This window comes from Dreissena polymorpha, chromosome 1 (assembly GCF_020536995.1).
Source record: "Dreissena polymorpha isolate Duluth1 chromosome 1, UMN_Dpol_1.0, whole genome shotgun sequence".
Classification (NCBI taxonomy): Eukaryota; Metazoa; Mollusca; class Bivalvia; order Myida; family Dreissenidae; genus Dreissena; species Dreissena polymorpha.
In genome coordinates this window covers 206,679,865-206,695,474 of record NC_068355.1, presented here as the reverse complement: position 1 = coordinate 206,695,474, position 15,610 = coordinate 206,679,865, and the positions used below count along the sequence as shown (strand labels likewise).

The 15,610-nt window shown below is 34.1% G+C and overlaps 1 protein-coding gene across 1 annotated transcript; it reads left to right on the top strand.

Annotated features, from left to right (window-relative positions):
• The first annotated feature begins 284 nt into the window (after positions 1-284).
• On the top strand, positions 285-10,714 carry LOC127864765 (G1/S-specific cyclin-D2-like). The gene is made up of 5 exons (XM_052404628.1): positions 285-664; positions 1,346-1,561; positions 2,661-2,820; positions 4,973-5,109; positions 6,243-10,714. The coding sequence occupies exons 1-5, from the start codon at positions 461-463 to the stop codon at positions 6,438-6,440; spliced, it is 915 nt and encodes a 304-aa protein (XP_052260588.1). The 5' UTR covers positions 285-460; the 3' UTR covers positions 6,441-10,714.
• The last annotated feature ends 4,896 nt before the right edge of the window (positions 10,715-15,610 follow it).

Here is a 15,610-nt window from a genome sequence, read left to right as displayed (position 1 = left end):
AATAAAAATAAATCCTATCGTTCATTGTAATTAATATCAATGATGAAAAAGTGGGTGTTCATGTAATACAGGTGGGAAGATAGTTTTCACTTGTTTATTTTAAAATCTTACATACATTTGACCAACATTTATTTAGCACCCTGAAGTCATATTCCTATTAAATCTACTATAGATCTACTATAATATCATTGACAAAAATCGCTCAAACCTATTATCGGATTTCTGATATCTGAACGGTACGTTATTGAGCGCCCTCTACGCATGCGCGAAATATCTCAATACTAAGAGCTCGTAAATACCACCATCTGTTGGTCGGTGGAAGTCAGAGACGTACGACGTGTTGTCAGTCACAAATGGTCAACCGGCCAAACTGTTCTTGCTTTTGGATTTAATTTATTTCTTTGCTTGGATTTTGTATTTATTTATTTTGCTTGTTTTACCAAGAGGATATAGTGAAAGTATGGGAGACGTGGATTTGATGTGCACAGAAGCGGAATGTCCACGAAGAGCTTATGAGGACCCTGTACTTCTTAACGACAATCGAGTATTACAGAATTTATTAGCGCTCGAAGACAGATACCACCCAAATCAAAATTATTTTAGATGTGTTCAAACAGACATTAAACCATACATGCGACAAATGGTCGGACAGTGGATGTTAGAGGTAATGTGGATAATTAATTTACAAAAAAAACTGACGTGAACTGAGTTATTCATAATTTTAATAAATAATCAAAGTTTTAAGCATTTTAAAATGTTATCTTAAAATTCTAAAAGAAAAAACTGTGTTTCGAGCGTTTGAATGAATAAAACTGTTCATTTAACTTTTTTCAGTTATTTATACGATCATTTATTGGTGGCATTGAAGCAACTAATTATGAGCGCCAGTTTTGCACACTTGTTGCATACAAGTTGCAACTGCGTGTTTTTTATGGGCGTGAAAGCACCACATCCTTTTATATGGTGTAAAATGAAATATTAAGAGTGCAATTGCAACTATGCAACGCGACTTTACAAGATTGCATTACAGCGTTCTTTTGTCGTCACTAGTTTTTGGAGGGAACTGATCAAGAATGATATATTCATAACCAATGCTTTGAACTTGTTTAATTACTACAGATAAAAAATATAAATAGATTATCATAAATAGATAATATTTCATCTATTAATAATTATTTTATCAATATTACATTATAATTATTGTTTCGAAAAGTAGGCCTAGAACGTTTTTGGTCCTACTTTTTATGAACGCTACTTGAATTTCCAAAACAGTTGATGATGCATTTTCTTAGGACTTTGGTATGGAATGTGTTGATTAATTCAATATTTTACTGTATCATTTCAGGTTTGCGACGAACAAGCATGCGAAGAGGAGGTGTTTCCTTTATCAATGAACTACTTGGACAGGTTTTTATCAGTGTGTGATATTTCACGGACTAGACTTCAATTATTGGGAGCGTGCAGTATGTTTGTGGCATCCAAATTAAAAGACACTTCGCCAATTTCAGCAGAACGACTTGTGATATACACGGATCATTCAATATCATATACAATGTTGACGGTATGTGGCAACTTGAACTACAATGTTTGGCATAAATTTTCATCGACATAAGTATGTTAAACGACCGTTCTTGGGTTCATAGAGTACAGCTGATCATTTAACCTTGCCAAATATACTTGGAATTTATGACGTCATGAAAGTCATGACGTATTGATTGAAAAAAAGCTGATGTTAATCAGGTGCAGGTTTTTTTCAAGGCACTGCACATGAAGGAAAACGAAAAAATCAATAAAACATAAAATTTTAACTTTTTGTCTCTTAGTGTAACGTGAGATGGCTAGTCTGCCTAGTAGTACCCTTTTATAAAATTCTTTATTAGATATATACAATCGTATTATTATTTAAAAAATATTGTCACGTAATGATATAAAAAGTGACATTTGCCTGCAGCGAATACTTGCTTTACATTCCACTACATATCTGGTAATTAAATGTGCTGTATACTACATCTCTCTTGTGTATATACAGTAGACATCTATCGTTGTTACTGAACAAAGGTTTAATAGTTGATAAAGTAATGAAAATGCTGGTTGATAAAGGTAAAACCTAACATCAAATTATTTATAATATGGATACAAATATTTGTTTAATCCACTCAGTGGCTGGTTTTTTCTTCTAGATTTTTTATATATTGATATTTTTAATTGGTTTAAACTGATATTGAAAATTGAATAACATTATGTAATTCATACATGTTAAAGTGCAAAGATTTTAATTTATCATTACATATTTATAACAAATTCTATTACATCTCTCTTGTAAAAGAAATCCAGCAAATCTCAGATAGAAATTGAACCACTCTGATAGAAAGTGAACCATCACAGAGGCGAACAGTTTAGCCCTGTTATACTGTGTACATATCTTTCCTGTCTCAAATTGGGACAGTTTAAAATTAGTATAAATAGTAATACATAAATTTACACCAATTTAGACCTATCAAAAGGGCCTGGTTCAACATGAAATTATAAATATTGCAGAGCTCAGAAGAGTTTTTGTGTTAACCGGTTGTACAATTAATGCTTACCTGATATTATTTCACAAGTTAGCATTTGATAACTTGACAAACAATACTTAATAATTCTTCTTTTGTGTTTTTCAGGACATGGAGTCATTATTATTGAGTAAATTGAAGTGGGACTTATCAGCAGTGACCCCTCATGATTTTTTAGAACAAATTCTTAGCAGACTCTCAATGGACAAGTGCCACCGTGACGTAATTAAAAAACATGCTCAGACCTTCATCGCCTTATGTGCAACAGGTAGGGGCTCTCTTTTATTGCATTAAAGCAATAGTTTAAGAGTATCAAAATATCTCTAATATCTTAATCCTATGGTAGGTTTTATTGACACATGATTAACAAATATCTTTAGCATTTATTATTGTGATTACAATGTGTTGTATAAATTGCACTATTATTGCACTAAATGCAAATGATCAGTGACTGTTGACATTTTTCATGAAATATTCTAAATTGCCAATTAAGGCATTATGATAACTGGTATTTGTGACAGTTTATAAGTGTTACACAAAAAAGACCTTATTAAAAATTCTAATCTGTCAGCTTATTGTAATATCATGAATTTTGTGAAGTACATCAGCCTTTCCAATAGCTTTCAAGTGTAATTAATCATTTTCATGTCACCTGTATATGTCCTTTAATATGGTGAATACAGCTAAAATATTCAAGCAGTCATTTGTTATTCATTTTGTAGAGTTATTGGGGGAATTTAAATAGCGATGATATTTCATGATGAAATGTTTTAAACTTGTTCAGCGGGTTATTCTAAATTAATGTGAATGCGTTATGTAATATAACCCTGAAAGTTTTTTTTAACAATTAATAATTTTAATGCTTGGGAAAAAAATATTTGGATATTATAAATAAAATTAATGTTCTCTGCAAAATTTAAAAAAGAAAAAAAACATAGCAATGATAACAACAATTAATATTGTTAAATATGCATTATTACTGTAGTTTTACCCTCGATATAGAGTTCAGGCATTTACGCTTTCATTGAATGTGTAATGTTAAAGCCCATTAATTGAAAGGATTGGTTCAGTAAGCCAAGTCAGGTTCAAAAGTAAATCTGTTCACTTGACCCCCCCCCCCCCCCCAATACCAGATTACAGCTGATCAAAACCCAACAAAGATTAGAGATTCTGAAGTTTATCTCCCAAACTATGCCTTGCCCACAAGACCATAAGTTTATAAATACCCGGTTATTCAGAAAGTAAGGCTTGGCCAGTGTCTTCATTAAATAAATCTTGGTCCTTTGATGTAGTTGACTTATTAACACAGCAGAAGTCTGGTCTCTTTTTCCAGCTGATATCCAAAGTTAAACTATTTATAGTAAAATCATTATTAAGAGAGCTACGCATAGTCAATATGTTGTGGGTTCTTTTTGTGAATATTTTAAAAGCAATGTGTTTTGGGAAAAAGTGTTTGAACATTAATACGGTTATCATTTTGGGTAAACTCCATAATGAGTGTAATCATAAATGGGTGTTTCTTCTTTGCTCTGTACATTTTCTTATCTATTTTATTTACTAAAGTCAACACACAGGTCCACAAATACATGCATTTATTTATGACATAGGTTTGGTCTATTGTGTCCACTAGTATAATACCATAGTGACCTCTTATTAACACAGTGTCATAGGCAATTCTTGTGTCTACATTAACCACTCTGACCTTATCTTGTGTGATGTCAAGTTAGTGTCAAAGTAGCATATTATTGGTAAACCTAAAGGCAATGGATCAGATGGTGCATACCTATTGATTTGCTGCAATTTCATTTTGAGCAGTTTTTATAACATAATTGGGTGCAGCAGTTCTTTGGTACAGAAGTGTTAATCACTTAATCCTTTAAATATCTAATGAATAAACCTGGCTTTGATCACTTTTTTGATAGTGAAATAGATACAAGTTGTGCTGTGGTAAAAAAAAAATAGATTTTTATTTTCCTCCAATGTTAACGCTTAAATTGTATACTTGGTAACAAATATGGCCACTGGAATGTGCATAATTGTCATAATTGAAAATTGGTCATTAAATACGTCCTGTGAAACTGGCGGCTATGTAGTTATCGGCCCATAAATCAGGAATAGGGCGAATAGAGCATTAACCTACAAGTTGTTGCATTCCATGAATTTTAGTTCAGTTTGTTGTGAACATATAAATAGTGTGGCAAGTGTGAGAGAGATTGACTTGAACATATTGTCAACTGTCTAGTGAATTTGAATACTTATGGCAAGCAACGAAACATTACTTTATCTTGAGTAATTTTGCAATCTAAATGATCAACAAACAATATCCCTTACACAAATTGAAATATTTCCCAACATTAATTTTCATTAACTTTCCTATCTCGCAAAAAATATCCATGATTACATATTATTTTAAATTTCAGATTGCAAGTTCATGATGTATCCACCATCGATGATAGCAGCTGGCAGTGTAGGGGCCGCCATTCATGGACTGAGCAATGATCCGCAACTAGATGTTAAATTATTACGAAAACTTCATGAGATTACGGGCATTGAAATGGTAAGCCCAAGAAATACTCAATTGTTTACATGTGAGCCTATATTATACATGTGGCAGGAAAAACAGGGCTTAATGCATGTGTACAAGTCCAGTCCTAGATTAGCCTGTGCAGTTTGCACAGGCTAATAATGGACGAAACATCCAGCTTATAAGTACAATTGTATAAATATGGAATTTTTTGTTTAAAAGAAGTATCTTCTAAACAAAAATACAGTCTTGGCAGTAAATATAACCCATATATATTAACCCTTTCAGTGCGGGAACCGAATTTTGAAGGCCTGTGCAAACAGTTTGGATCCAGATGAGAACATGGCGTCTCATCAGGATCCAAACTGTTTGCTATTCTGATAGTATTCTTTGAAAAAAAATCAAAGAAAATGCTAATTTTAGAAATTTAGCAGACGACATTTTAGCAGATGACAAATTTCCCAGCATGCAAAGGATTAAGCATGGTTTTCCCAAAGCACAGCTGACATATTATAATTCTTGCAATGTACATAGTGTTATTGATGTTAATTTTAATTTAAAGTAACCTATAAACAGACCTGTTGATATTAGCACTGTAATTAATTACCAAAAACTCAACAGCAACAATCTTTTTAATTGATCAGCTTACAGACTGAATTATAACAATGTTTTAAAATTAAGCCGGTTATTATGTAAGTACTAAATAGGACGATATCACAAGATATCATAATTTCTCACGTCCAATGCATTCAAGCTTTGCCAATAATTTCTGTGCTGATTGATTCTTATGGCTCTGGGCAAGAAAATGGATCTCACAAGACAGATTAAGATTTAATTTATGACTGCGACCTATGACCACATGTGGATTGTAAAACAAGACAGGTCACCTGTTGAGTGAAGTATCCAGACAGACACATAGTAAAACCTTTAATTAAACAGCAATTTGTGCTCATTAACAATTGGAACATGTGTGTAATTTAGATTGGCAATGGGTCTGGTTTGTGTTGATGCTATCAGTGCTAGTTTTCAATATATGTCTTATCTCTTGTGGGTAATTTGGCGCCTTTGTGTTTCATTGTTCTTCTTTACACTATTAGTATAACACTAATTTCCCAAATATTTGTTTAATATAAAAAATAAACTTGAAATGTGGGTCTTTGTTTCAGGACTGCTTAAGAGGGTGCCAAGAACAAATTGAACAGACTCTTGCAGTGAATTTGTCAAATATGAGTGAAACTGTAGAAACGAGTTCCAGTAAAATGGATCACACCCCATCGGCACATCAACAACATACATCCCACAATGAACATTTAAAAGAACAGCCCACAACACCCACAGATGTTCAAGATATTATCTTCCGATAGTGATCAAGCAGACCTTTCTACAAAAGTTTTTCAAGTTCAGATTTGTTTTTAACTCCAGCTGAAAATTCTTTATGATAAAAACAACAAAAATCATTGTTGCTTCAAAATTTCTTCATTGGAGGGAGACGAGAATTTTGTGTTCTTACATAATCAACTATGTACCATAAAACTTATATTTTTTTAGCATTGTTAAAATTGTAATTCTTTTTGGCAAAGTATGACTAGACAATTGTGAGTAGCATAAGAGAACAAAAATATGAAATTTTCCTAATCTTATTAATGTCGTTCTATGATTATTCCTTATGTTATTGATTTTTGTTAACAAATTCAGACCAAATTGTTTAAAACTGCCATCAATTCAAAATCGCATTAATTATCCATTGCTACAGACTAGGTGCATTGTTAAAATATTCATTAAACAGCAAAAGACTGCCAGCTCATTCCATTTAAATAGAAACATGCATTTTTAACAATCAACCACCTCGTCCTGGGACCAAGTTGTCTTTACAGACATTTTTTATCACATGGTTATTGCATGGGACCACATTGTTTCATAAACAAAAGCACAAGATTTATTAATTTGTTTCATTTTATATCTGGCAATTTTCATTGTTGGAAAATGATTTATTCATTGATTACCGTAAATATTGAACAAACGTACAAATGTTATTGCAAAAAAGAATCTCTAAGTTTTGATCAATATTCGTTGAATATCAACCTTTTACCATAATGGACCAATAATCTATTCCATTATTTTGATAGATTTTTGTTGTTGTATTTTTTATCGGGAGGCAGTGGTTGACACTTGGTTATGTTGAAGGGTGAACACTGATGTTAATCTTTTTATGTTAATTTGTTACATTCGTTCAGGAATTGTTAACTGTACATAGATCTAACATACACTGTATGAAATATTTGTGAGTGCATTAGTGCAGAAATCAACTATATAAAAAATATATGTATATATACATAAAAATTTACAAAAAAATCATAACACACAAAATAACTGTGAATGTTTGCAAAAATCTAAAGATTCTCTGAGGAATGTTGAATAATTGGGAAATTTAACTATATCTTAAAATGTGTAATGGTTACAACTGTTAACTGACAGCTTAAAATTTTCTGGAACGGAAACATACATTTTTTGTTTGAATTAGGGACAAATAATTCTTGTACATAGTTATTTAGGGGGGTAACCCCTGCCCAGCAATCTACACATAACCATCCTATTCCATATGTGATACTTAAATCATCCTCGAAACCATTTTGTTATATTTTTATATCATTTTCTGTAAAATTCATGTGATGATTCATTCTTTTTTCATTTCATTTACCATCGGCAAATTTGAACAAAAATCAATGTTTATGTCTTGAAACATTTTAAAAATAAATACTGTACATGTAAAATAAAGATCAAAAACAGTGATCAAAGTCGAAACTAAAATTAAGCTTCATGGACTTGTAAAAATGTGTATACAATTTCAATTTTTGACGTGAAATGTTTATAAAAAATATAGTGCTATGTACAGACAACGAAATATACACCATTGATAATGTTAGCTTTTGCGATGTAGTGGTCACGTACATGTATTTTTACTTGTATTTTACTCATGTCATTTTCCGTTTGTCATTGTTTGCTGTTAATTTTGTGATATATATATATGTATACAATGAAAATGTATGCGTCGCAAAAATATTTATTTATAATAATCGTACTATTGGCCAAGCCGTAACATTACAGCATTTTTTGCCAGAACATATGTGAAAATATACTAGTTAATTTTTCAAAACATTGTCTTTTTTATACTAAGTAACTTATTCACAGATTTCAAGCAACTTGTAAAAAAAATCTTGTTACTGTGACTGCTTGTATTTATGTTTGACGCCTTTCTTGTATCACCTAATATTGGTTTGAAAAACTATACAAAATACTTTCACATGTGTTCTCAAAAGTTGCTTAAAGGAAAGATTAAAATGCAGACATCAAAAAGTGGAATAAACCAAACGATCGGATACTCCAGCTTAGTGGCCGTTGAGTGTGTTTCTCCGGCGAGCCTCGTTCTGGGAAAACTGGACTTAATGCATGATTGTAAATGTCGCCTCAGACTTGGCCTGTACAGTCCGCACTGCCACAGGCTAATCTGGGATGTAATCTGCCTAAACTGTTTTTCGTTTAAAAGAGACTTCCTTTAAAAGAATGATTCATAAAAGCAGAAAGTGTCATACTTCTTAGGGTAATATGTGACGTCACTTTACGCACCTGCGTTAAGCCCTGTTTTCTCAGAGCGTGGTTCAACTGATGAAAGCGTTATAGTTTGGTTACCCGTTTTCTGATCCCTGCATCTTTCCATCCATACAAAGAGACTGTGTTCAATCATCAATAATTTATTGACAATTATATTTTTTCCCAGAATATTACTTGAATAAAATGCATTTGTTGGGTCTTAAATGGACCAAGATAATTTATTGTATGCTCGTATTTTTGTGGACAGATAACAAACGTGTATTTTAGTATTTTTTCTTCGAAATTGTGCCATTGAATGGGTTTGCAGACGAAAAGAATGGTATTGATGTGATACTAATAATAAATAGAAACTACAATGTACGTTCTATTTATTTTATGCCAAGATATGATGGCATTTTCGTACTTACGGTAAAGTTGGCTACCTCTTACGATTAATGGGGCTACCTCTTACATTAAATGGAATCCCAATTATTTGTTTCGTATTTTGTTTTTGTTTTTTTCCAAGCTAAATAGGCAGTAGGGATATCTTCTTTAAAGTGGAAATATCTTGTTGGTCTTAATTAAGTGAATTTTGAAGTCTCTCACTTGAACACTGCAATTCAATCTGTAACAACTGTAGCTACCTCAAACAATGCATAGCTAATGCAAGCGTAATTTATATTAAACGTCAGCCATAACACAGTCTAGAATGTAGTCATGCTGATCATGCATTTCTATTCTTTGTTTTCGGGACTTAGATTCAAGAAAATGAGCGTCAAATTCTTGGTGTAAATAAATATGGGCAAATTGGACAATTTTCCGGTAACGTTGTTTTGGCGAGTAAGGCACAGTTGTTGTTTTACTTTTCGAAGAAAAATTTAGTTTAAAAGTGCCTTATTTGTGAGGACTTGTAAGCAAAAGTCAGAATAAGATCAAGGTAGTCTTTCAGGATATGGTCATAAAAATTTTATGCTGTGATACTCTTGAATTTTATGTATTCAATCTCAGAATTCTGGGCCATCGAATTCTGTTTTATGTTTGAGACGTGTTATTCAAATGATTTTCTCATGAAAACGTTGGTGAGTAATGTGCTAGAAACTTGTCGGTATTAACTTGATGAAATTGTTCCGCAAATTGAGTAATTTTTGTTCAATAAAGAAATATGCAGTGAATAAATGCATCCTAATTAGATTCCATTAACACACCACAGACTTACATTTTTTTATTTGGCATATGACCTAGATTATTCGTATTTTAAAGTTTCTGCACATTTACTCTAAATGATTGGCGATTGATAATTGATTTGAGAGGAAAATTCTCGGGTCTTCCGCTATTGTGATACTATAATATTGGAGCGTGGACTCGGAATTTTGTTGAATGCTGAGAACAACTGCTCTTTCTGTAATGTAATACTTTAACTCTGGGATAAGATGAATTAATTTAACTTTTGATTTTCTTATATCCTTTGTATTATTTTTATGTAACTGACTTCGTAAAGAAAGTTTTAATCGAGCGTGAGTATAGTTGTACAAAAACGTATGATGTATATGTGAAGGTTTTCTATGTGTAGTACTTAGACTACAATGTGTATATTTAATAATAATAATAATAATATAATTGCTATAATTACAGTACGTAAATGTTGTCTCATTTTGTTAATATGATCTGTTTTATCTACGATAAATGACAACCAAAGTATTTTTGCACCGATACAAATTTTGTATTTAAAGTTACATATTTATATACGATTTATGCTTTCGTAAAATAATACTTTTCATTGTTGTTCTAAGGCAATTTTGCTTTATGAACATGTTGAAATGAATACTAGTGTTATTATTGAAATATGTTCGACTTTTGTTTACAGTTAACAAGTTACAGTTGTTTCGAAAAGATTTCGTGTGTTAAAATATATTTTGCTTGTTTGTTTTTTTCGCCGAATCTGTGCCCAATTTGTATGTTGAAAGACCATGTTAACGATTTGCATATTGTAAGTATTGAACTATCAATAACTACATGCCCAATTGAAGCAATAAAGATTTTTATCTTGGTACATTATGTTGTGTTTTTGTCTTGCAGAACAAAACAACCAAATTAACACACTAACGGCTATAGAAAAGAACGGTAATCAGCTGGTAATCGGCCCGTGCTTTTTTACGGGAAATCGTGATCGTACTTTACAATAATACTAGTACATCGCAAAAATTATCAATTTAAATGATCCAGAAAAACTACGAGGGGTAGAGATGGCACGAACTGCACAGACAAACATAGAGAAGGGGAGGAACAAAACATTACACGAGTCTGGCTCTCGGAAAACACGCCTTAATACATGTGCGTAAACTGTCGTGCGCCAGGGACGACTCTTTCCGTCTAAAAGGGATTTTTGCTTAGAAGATACTTCCTTTAACCCTTTGCATGCTGGGAAATTTGTCGTCTGCTAGAATGTCGTCTGCTGAATGTCCAAAATGAGCATTTTCTTCGATTATTTTTTCAAAGAATACTATCAGAATAGCAAACAGTTTGGATCCAGATGAGACGCCACGTTCTGTGGCGTCTCATCTGGATCCAAACTGTTTGCAAAGGCCTTCAAAATCCGGTTCCAGCGCTCAAAGGGTTAAACGAAAAATACCATTATGGGTAGATCCAGTACTTCGTGTCATACGAGGAGATCTAGAGACCGCTAGCATTGATCGAACACCGGACTTCATAAATGTCAGGCGGACACCGTATCCACCACGCATCTGAAACGCGTGTTATAATTTGGAAAGGCTATGTGTATTTCGTGGTTTATGAGATCCGTCCGTGCCCCTGCGGCTGCATTATGTGTGGGCTATGTATCAGCACTCCTTCACAATTAACTTACTAGAGTCACGAAAGTTGAGACAACTGTTTTAGTTATAACTGTAATTTCCAACCATTTAGTGGTATGTTGACCACCAACCAAATTCGCTTGATTCCGGAACGGGCTTGCTAAAAGGACAGTAAATTTGGAAAAGACAAGATATGCAAGACCCCCCCCCCCCCCCCCCCCTCAGTTTCGGTTCATTGTTTTATCCAAACGGAAAGCATATTATTACGAAAGAGGAGTTGTACGTTCGGAAGGTGTAGCGGGTGATGGAACCTGCAGCCCTTGATGGTAGAGTCAGTACGTTAACACTAGAGCACGGAGATCTGCTACGTAGTTGGGGGCCACACTGACGGAAGTATATGAAGTAAATGTGGTGTTTCATTCTGTTGGAAGTCAGACAACGGTAGAGGATCCGCGCCTACAAACATAATGGTGTGAAAAAGTTCAAAACTACGACATAAAGTACATGTTTATGAGCTGCTCTATGGGAAAACGGACTTCCGTAAAATATGTCGTCCCAGATCAGCCCGTGTAGTCCTCTCGGGCTTCTCGGGGACGACACTTCCACTTTTATGGATTTTTTTAAATTAAGTCTTTTTTAAACCAAAATACAGATTCGGCGGAAAGTGTCGTCCCATATTAGCCTGTGCGGACTGTTACGAACATGTATTAAGACCCGTTATTCCAGAGTAATATTCGCATTATCAAGGGTGTCGATTGAAATCAGGGATAATGCGTGGCGATGGGGTTGTGTGGAATTGATGAAATTACTATAACTTCAATAAAAATATTAAAAAAAAACGCTGAATGTTGAAATTGTTTCTTTAGCAATACGTTAATAACTACATGTATTTATATATTCGTATATCAATGGTATGATTTAGCGATACGATGTGAAGGCTATAATTTGACACTTAGTCGCGGGAAAAGCAAGGTCGAGTAGCGGAAAATGTGACGCTGTACTTCGAGTGTCCGAAATCTATGTACGTCCGAGAACTGCTGTTTAAGAATCGGAAGAGGCCACACTAACTTCGCTGTCTGGAATGTGAGGGTTGAAACAATACAACTACAGTTCGATCAAAGGTTTATATGTGCCGCGTTCTGAGAAAATTGGGCTTAATGCATGTGCGTAAAGTGTCGTCCCAGATAAACAGAGTAAGGCTCTTCATGTTTCATCTGACATATAATCACTCATAAAGCGATTTTAATATTTATGTACATGGCCAAGTCATTTTTCATTGAAAATGTTTACTGCCATGAGAAAGATCGAAATGAAAAGCACTTTGAAGTCGCACATATTTTAAATGTATATTAATTCATTGCTTAACTCATTTATGCCTAGCGTCTAGAAAAAAGGCCTTGGCAAACAGCGTAGACCCAGATGAGACGCCACATGATGCGGCGTTTCATCTGGGTCTGCGCTGTTTTTTAAAGAAATTTCTGTAAGAAATATTCTAAATATAGAAATAAATATTCTAGACATCCCTAATTTTGGAAAATAAATTGATCCAATTTAGAAGGATCGGAGAGTCCACAAGGTAAAAAATGGGTTAATTCATTACTTAACAGAACGACTCCATCAGTTTAAGTCTACGAAAAGCTGCTTTAAAGTTGCTTCTTTTCGCCATATCGAGCCACTCAATTTCCGATTGGATCCATCCAGAATGTCGTTACTTGTCGTGCCGTCGGATCAACAGATGCTGCCACCTGGCGGGCAGGCTAATCACAATCTCGTCTGCTAATTGCACGCGCGCGCGTGATCAATGGCCCGATTGTCCCGTGAAGTCGCGCTCTGGACCCTGACTTTAACATCGATCTATTCATTTAATACGAAATTACGGCGCTGGAATTGCTAGCTCACGGAAATAGGCGGGTAATTTACCCTGCCTCCGCGGATTGATCTGCCCGGAAATATTGTTGTCGTGTTCCGATACATCTGCTGCCACCACTTGTCGTCTGCCGAGGATATTAAAGGTGTCATCTGCCTCTTTCCCGCCAATATTTTCAAATGTGTTTTAAACAATATTTCCTGTATATTGATGATCTTCTAAATCAGATATTACAGTTCCTAAATTGGAGCAATGTATTGATCTAAGCGTCATATTAAAAACACTTGTTGTGTGACTGTGTACGCGTTTTGTTTGATAGCTGTTGTTGAAGTTGTTGTTTGGGGTTTTGTTGGTATTGATGCTGCTGTTATTTTTTCATTTTATATATTATTTAAATTAAACACGATGTTGTCTTATAAAAGGTTTTCCGTGAAGTTTTTTAACAATCGTACAAAACAGTTGAATTAACGAATTCTTAACAAAAAATGGTAAAATAAAAGCTAATAAATCGAGGTATGCATATTGTACGTATATACTATCGAAAACGTTATTAATATTTATGCATGCAAAGCAAGAAGACGTAAAGGTCATCATATCAGATATTGACGTAATTAACGCGTCGTCTTCTATCTTACACGCATAAAGCAATTTTGAGAAATATCAGCGCTCATTAAATCTTCAAATTGCATGTTTACACTGTTGTTATAATCAATCATCTTACATATTTACACTGTTGTTATAATCAATCATCTTACATGTTTACACTGTTGTTATAATCAATCATCTTACATGTTTACACTGTTGTTATAATCAATCATCTTACATGTTTACAATGTTGTTATAATCAATCATCTTACATGTTTACACGGTTGTTATAATCAATCATCTTACATGTTTACACTGTTGTTATAATCAATCATCCTACATGTTTACACTGTTGTTATAATCAATCATCTTATACGACGGCACAAGTTATTATACTTCAAAAGTTCATAAAAAGTAAAATTTATAATAAGTACAATTTGGATACGAAATGGCATTCATGTACTTTTCGTTATAAGTGTGAAATATGTCCCGACTTTGTGTTACATTGTGCCTCATATTAATTAATTTGGTTATACGTCTAGATATATTAACAATATGATATAAAAATAATTTTCCAAGCATATGTTTAATCACAAATTAGTAGCAAATATTCATGAAATCTGCTTTATGAGAATAGATGCATGTATTCCTATAAGCTGTTATTTGGAACTTAATTACTGTACTTTCAGTAACTATACTTTCATCGCTATGTACAGTTGTCCTGAAATTGGAACCGGAAAATAAGCACGCTAAGCAGATCTGTTCTACGACAAAAAGAACCCAACATGCATGTATATACAGTTCAAATAAATGTCGCCAAATCGGCTTTAACCTTGTTTGGCCCACATTTTAATTAATCATATCGAATATCGCATACCATGCATTCAAAGTCGCGACCTTTTAAGCAAATTATCTATCAATTAATAATCAATAACTGATCAATTACAAAGCATTATCGGCTCTAAGAACGCGTGATAGTGTACATTTGCGTCAACGCCGGCCGGGCTCTTTGTTTTCGAATACCTATACAACGTTACAATCAAGCAAAGATATGTAGAGCTAACACGGAGTTTTGTTTTTAAAGCCGGATTTGGAAAGCGTGCCTCAATCGATGCCTCAATAAATAGGGCTCACTCAGATTGAGCGGGTGTCTCGGTGCGCCTAACACGGGACGTCTGAGATCAGTCTGTGCGTCCAAATAGTCAAATAGACGCCCTGGCGTTCACGGTCTCCGAAACTTTTTTTTTATTTGGACCTTTCTAAGAACATACGGCGGAATCTTGCTCATGCGTATGTCCCCAGTTTTTTTCCGGATAGATGTATTTTTGTGGCATAAAGGCATGCATTTAGAATGTATCGCTGCCAAAATAGCGGAAGGGCTTGTAGTATGGAATAAACAACAAGTCTATCACAAACTAAATCCATATTTAATTTCGGACGGTAAACAATGGTCATCTGCGGAAAGCTATGGTCATCCGCGGTAAGCTATGGTCATCTGCGGTCAGGTATGGTCATCTACGGTAAGCTATGATCATACGCGGTATGCTATGGTCATCAGCGGAAAGCTATGGTCATCTGAGGAAAGCTATGGTCATCTGCGGTAAGCTATGGTCATCTGCGGAAAGCTATGGTCATCTGCGGAAAGCCTTGGTCATCTGCGGTAAGCTATGGTCATCAGCGGTAA

Excerpts from the sequence above, each read along its gene's own strand:
- LOC127864765 (XM_052404628.1), top strand. The coding sequence starts at position 461 with ATGGGAGACGTGGATTTGATGTGCACAGAAGCGGAATGTCCACGAAGA. Across the intron at positions 665-1,345 it reads TCGGACAGTGGATGTTAGAG|GTTTGCGACGAACAAGCATG; the intron begins GTAATGTGGATA and ends GTATCATTTCAG. Across the intron at positions 5,110-6,242 it reads AGATTACGGGCATTGAAATG|GACTGCTTAAGAGGGTGCCA; the intron begins GTAAGCCCAAGA and ends TCTTTGTTTCAG.